This window comes from Myotis lucifugus, unplaced genomic scaffold (genome assembly GCF_000147115.1).
Source record: "Myotis lucifugus unplaced genomic scaffold, Myoluc2.0 scaffold_2726, whole genome shotgun sequence".
Lineage (NCBI taxonomy): Eukaryota > Metazoa > Chordata > Mammalia > Chiroptera > Vespertilionidae > Myotis > Myotis lucifugus.
Window position 1 is genome coordinate 15,390 of NW_005873774.1, and position 5,629 is coordinate 21,018.

Consider the following 5,629-nt stretch of genomic DNA (forward strand, 5'->3'; position numbering starts at 1 on the left):
GCCCCCCCCCCGCCCCGCGCTTTTAACCACGATGGCGAGCGGTCCCGGCGAGAATGACGCAAAAGAGACTTCCCGCCCCGGGCGGAACGCTCGTCCCGGGGTGGCGCTGAGAAGACCCCGCCTCTGCCTGTCGCGGCCCCCCGGGAGCGGGGACTCCCTGCGCCCGCCCCTGCTCCGGGAAGTAAAGGCGTTGGGCCGTTCAAACGAGCCAATGAGCGCCCCCCGTGCCCGGCGGCCGGCCCTGCAGTCACGGCGCCGGCCCCGCCCCTTCGCGCACAAGATGGCGGCGCGCAGCGGGGTGGAGGCCGCACCTGGGCTCGTCTGAGGGTCCCCTTTCCCGCTCCCGCTCGGCGCAGAGTGCGAACCCGAGGACGAGGGCCGGGCCGGGACAGGGCACCTGCGCGGCGGGACCGCGAGCCCACGCCCGGCCTGCGCCGCCCTCCCGGCCCCGGCCCAGCCCGGCCCCAACCGCCGGGACGCGGGACGCCGCCGCCAGGTCTGCACCGCCAGGCCCCGCTCCTCCGCCGGCTCACCTCCGCCCGGAGATGCCCGGCCTCTTCCCTCCCCGACAGCCCGCCGTCCACACCGGGCCACCCGGACCCCGTTCCCCGCACTGAGACCCTCACCCCTCACCCTTCTTCCGCAGACTCTCGATTCTCGCCCGGAATTGAGACGTTTCCTTCCCTTCCAGGTTCACCCCCGACCCGTCCCCCCAACATCGCAGCCTTCCCACCCCTCACCCGGGAGCTGGGCGGTGTTGGCCCCGCCATGAGGCTGTGTACCTGAGTGGTGAACGGGGTGGGCCTGGTGCTGGACGTGCTGACCTTGGCGTTGGACCTGAACTTCCTGCTGGTGTCCTCCCTCCTGGCCTCCGTGGCCTGGCTGCTGGCCTTCATCTACAACCTGCCCCACACGGTGCTGACCAGCCTGGTGCACCTGGGCCGCGGAGTCTTGCTGTCGCTGCTGGCCTTGTTGGAAGCCCTGATGCGGTTCATCGTCGGGGGCGCTCAGGCCCTGTGGACCCTGCTGTGCAGCTGCTGCTCCGGCCTGGAGGGCCTGAAGCTCCTGGGGCACCTGGCGGCGCACGGGGCCTGGAGGAGCCGGGACCTCCTGCAGCGGGGCCTCCTCAGCGTGGTCTCCAGTGGCCACGCTCTGCTGCGCCAGGCCTGTGACGTCTGTGCCATCGCCATGAGCCTGGTGGCCTATGTGGTCAACAGCCTGGTCAACATCTGCCTCATTAGCACTCAGAACCTCTTCTCCCTGCTGCTGGCCCTGTGGGATGCAGTGATGGGGCCACTGTGGAGGATGACGGACGTCATGGCGGCCTTCCTCGCGCACATTTCCAGCAGTGCTGTGGCCATGGCCATCCTCCTCTGGACCCCATGCCAGCTAGCGATGGAGCTCCTGGCCTCGGCTGCCCGCCTCGTGGCCAGCTTTGTGCTTGTCAATCTCACTGGCCTGGTGCTGCTGGCTTGTGTGCTGGCGGTGACGGTGACCGTGCTGCACCCGGACCTCACCTTGAGGCTGGCCACCCAGGCCCTCGGTCAGCTCCATGCCCGGCCATCCTACCACAGGCTTCGAGAGGATGTGACGCGGCGGTCTCGCCTCGCACTGGGCTTGGAGGCTTGGCGCCGAGTCTGGAGCCGCAGCCTGCAGCTGGCGAGCTGGCCAAACTGGGGAGGGGCACCTGGGGCTCCCCAGGGTGGCCCTAGAAGGGTGCCTGCAGCCAGGACCTCACAACAGGACACTCTTCCTGAAGCAGGGCCCAGATCAGAGGCAGAAGAGGAAGAAGGTAGAATGGCCAGAGTGACCGCTGCCTGGGGCAGGGAGAGGCTCAATGAGGAGCCTATAGCCGGGCAAGACCCATGGAAGTTGCTGAAGGAGCAAGAGGAGCGGAAGAAGTGTGTCATCTGCCAGGACCAGAGCAAGACAGTACTGCTGCTGCCCTGTCGGCACCTGTGCCTCTGCCAGGCCTGCACCGAAATCCTGATGCGCCACCCTGTCTACCACCGCAACTGCCCGCTCTGCCGCCGGGGCATTCTGCAGACCCTCAACGTCTACCTCTGAGAACTCCCTCCCTTCCTGCCCTCCTCCAGGTCCACGCACCACACAGCCACCTGTGCTAGGACAGCATTATCACCTGACCTCCGGGTCCTGGCCTGAATCGCCTTTTGCCCTGCGGCTGTTATGCCAAGCCTCCAAGCCATACGTCTAGGACATGGAGATGGGACACCCTGGAAGACAGTGACCTGGGTGGGGGCAGGATAGCAGCTTCTGTTTCCCAGCGGGTCCCTGCGATGCTGAGGGAGGCGTGTCACTGTCACGCCCTGAGTCTGTTTGTTGTGGCCTCCCCTCCAGATGCCAGCCTCTGGGGCTCCTCCTCTGCTTCTGTTTTTGTTGCTGTTGGAGATTTGCAGGTCCTCTCCCTAGCTTCTGTAGCCACAACACATCAGTGTTATTTGGGTATTTTGGCAACTCAACGGCCTTGGGATGTTCTTGAACCTTTGCTTTTAGCCAGAACTCCTGTGCCGGGAAGGTCTTGGGGGTGGTGTTTTGCAGATGCCCTTAGAGCTACCACTTTTGCCTGCCATGATCTTCTGAAGCTCCCTCCCAACCTCGTCCAACAGCTGGGGTCAGAAGTTTACCCGTGTGTGTGTGTGTGTGTGTGTGTGTGTGTGTGTGTAGCTGCACCTGGCTTTGGGACCATGAACCCTCGCATCCCAGCTCCACTGGGAGCCTCCGGAGAGAGAACCAGATTTCTATCCCTGTCCTTTCATTCCCCACATCACAGGGAAAATGGCATTCCCCTCTGCCTGCCTCTCCCTGGCACTGCGAGGGCAGACTGTGCACATTCCACTAGGGTCCAAACAGTGGGGCCAGGGCAGGGGCATGCAGTTCCCTGAGGGTCTTGTGGCTCTTTCCAGTGAATAAAGTTTGTTGACAACCCTGACAGCCTCTGTGCATCCTTGCAAGGGTGAGCAGTTGGTCAGCGTGACTGACACTACAGCAGGCCCTTCAGTCCTGCTAGTCACCAGAGTGATCTGTGGGGAACCGGTGGGGGAGAGGGAAGGTAGGATGGGAGCCCTGTGCCTTGGGGAGACCCACGGTGTGGCTGGATTGGCTTTTATCAACTCAATTTGTGTCCTCACGTGAGCAGCCTTTGGAAAGCCCTCCCTCTCTTCTATTTTTGCTAGAAAGCCCTGGTAGAGAGAAGTGGGAGCTTTCTCATCCCAGCTTTCCCTCTGTGCCGCTCTTCCCAGGAGAGAACTTGGGGTTCCTCCTGCCTGGTGTCCAGTCTACTCTCTGATCCCTGGGGAAGCAGGTGCTTGTCTTTCTTGGCATAGAGTGACACTGATGGGACCTGGTGGAGAGCAGGGAGTTGAAGTTCAATACTCTGGAGGCCTGTCTCCAGCTCACCCCAGTCCCATTGGTCATATCTGCCCTCATCTGACCAGCAAGAGAGGGGAGCGTGCCCCATAACTGTATTTAAATCTCGGAGCGGAATGCCAGGGACAGCCTCCTGCAAGTGGGGAAGAGGGAAAAGGCCAGCAGGAAACTGAGAGCCCCTCTACCTTCTCGGGGTGAGAGGCTGAGCTGATAGGGGCCTTGCAAGCCCCGGTTTGTTAGTTACTGGGTTGGGGTGTGGGACTAGGGCTGCTTCTGAAGGTCAGAAGAGGGGAGCTTTGAAGGACTCAGACTTGGCACAGCCCACCCAGGCCATCGGGGCTATGCCCTGCACAGCAGGGGTAGGGGGGTTCATGGAAACCTCCACCTTGGAGTTGGGAGGCCTGAGGGAGGCCTTTTTCTACCCGTCCCTCCCCCTCCCAACCCTGGAGAGGGAGCTGAAGGAGGAGAGCCTTGGCTATGCACACTGTTTAAAGTGAGGATAAACGGTTTAGGAGGAAAGATAAACTTCCTGAGCTAGGAGCAGAGGACTCTCCCCTCCACCCCTATCAGGAATTCCATTGGCCAACCTCCATATCCTTCCTCCGCCAACCAGCCTCGGAGTCAAGAGCTCAAGCTGCCCTAGCCGGTTTGGCTCAGTGCATAGAGCGTCGGCCTGCGGACTAAAGGGTCCTGGGTTCGATTCTAGTCAGGTACATCCCCGGGCTGCAGGCTCGATCCCCAGTGGCAGGCATGCAAGAGGCAGCCAATCCATGATTCTCTCTCATCATTGATGTTTCTATCTCACCCTCTTCCTACCTCTCTGAAATCAATAAAAAATAACTCAAGCTGCCCAGGGTCATGGCTGCATTCTAGAGTGGGGGCGCCCTCTTGTGGTCACCTCAGAAACTACTCTCTAGACCCCAGGGACACTCCACTCCCTGGAAATGGGGGGTGAGAGAGAAGCAAGCAGCCTTCCTCCCAGCCATCTAGGGACCAAGCGAGCAGCTTGAAAATGGTCAACGAAAAACCCGGGCTCCGTTTCTGTTATCAGAACAGGGGTGTGTGTGTAAAGGTAGCCCCTACCCAGGGCATAGGACACCTTTGAGTTCGGACAAGTGGCCAGAGCTCCCTGCCAGAGGGTGCCTTCCTCAGCGAGGGACTCCTGACGACCTACACAGGGGCTCTCCCGCGGGGCCTCTCCTGTCTCTCCGGCCCGCGGCGCATCCAGCCGGGAGCCCTCCCCTCCTCCCCTGTCTCCTCACTTTCCCCATCCTCAGGCCCAGGGCATCTCCACCACCAAAGACGGGAGCCGAGCCAGGAGGGGTTTGTAGATTTATTGAATGGCCTCTACTGAAAGGGCCAGAAGCGGAAGCGGGCAGGGGAGAAGGAGAGAAGCGGAGTCCCAGGGAGAGAGCACCCCACCTGCCAGCACAGCGCACTCCCTGGGTCTTGGGCAGAACCACCGGTGCCCGATGCCGAGGCCCTGACTCAGACAGCCTGTCCCCACCCCCTGCCAGCAGCGGGCGCGCCCCAGGCACCCCTCGTCATTCACAGCATTGTGGGGGCCAGCCTTCCCGGAGGACGTGGTGACACCCCGCCCCTGGGAGTGAGAGCAGCAGGCGCACTGCCCGCGGACGTCAAGCGAAGACAGGGGAGCCGTGCCAGTCGGAATACACCAGGAACCCGGAGAAGGTGCTGTCCGTCTTGACGCTGGCGTAGATGCCGACGTAGTCGCCCACCCCGACCTGCACCCACACCTGGTCCTCGGGCTCCAGCCTCACCATGGCGCCGCCCGACAGCGAGGCGGGCTTGGGCCACCCCCCGAAGAACTGGAAGAAGGAGGCCACGGACTCGCCGTTCTTGACCAGGTCGAAGTGCAGGCTGGCGCGGTAGACCGTGGCGTGCACCGCGAAGTAGTAGACGCCGGGCACGCGGCAGGTGAACTTGCCCGACGCCGCGTCGTAGTGGCCCTGCTCGTTCAGCAGCACCCGCTCGAAGGGCAGCGGCGCGTCCGGCGGCGGCGGCTCCCGGCTCTCCGTGCGTTTGGCGCTGAAGGCGGAGCGCGGGGGCACCGCGCACTCCCCCGCTGGCCCCGCCGCACCCGCGGGGCCCGCCTCTCCGCGCGGCCCGGGCTCCCCGCGGGGTCCCGGCAGTCCTGAGGGGAAGGGGAGGGTTCGGGGTGCTCGGAGGGCGACCCTGGGGGCCTCGCGTCCCCCTCCCAAAGATCCGGAAGCCGCCAACC

At 63.4% G+C, this 5,629-nt stretch overlaps 2 protein-coding genes across 2 annotated transcripts; one reads left to right on the forward strand and one right to left on the reverse strand.

Annotated features, from left to right (window-relative positions):
* Positions 1-786: 786 nt before the first annotated feature.
* On the forward strand, positions 787-2,952 carry RNF26 (ring finger protein 26; the record flags this gene model as incomplete). The annotated part of the gene is made up of 1 exon (XM_023749086.1): positions 787-2,952. A coding segment is annotated over one exon (1,281 nt), but the record flags the coding sequence as incomplete, so codon positions are not given.
* Positions 2,953-4,705: 1,753 nt separating this feature from the next.
* C1QTNF5 (C1q and TNF related 5) lies at positions 4,706-5,583 on the reverse strand (the record flags this gene model as incomplete). The annotated part of the gene is made up of 1 exon (XM_006108584.3): positions 4,706-5,583. A coding segment is annotated over one exon (559 nt), but the record flags the coding sequence as incomplete, so codon positions are not given.
* Positions 5,584-5,629: the final 46 nt, after the last annotated feature.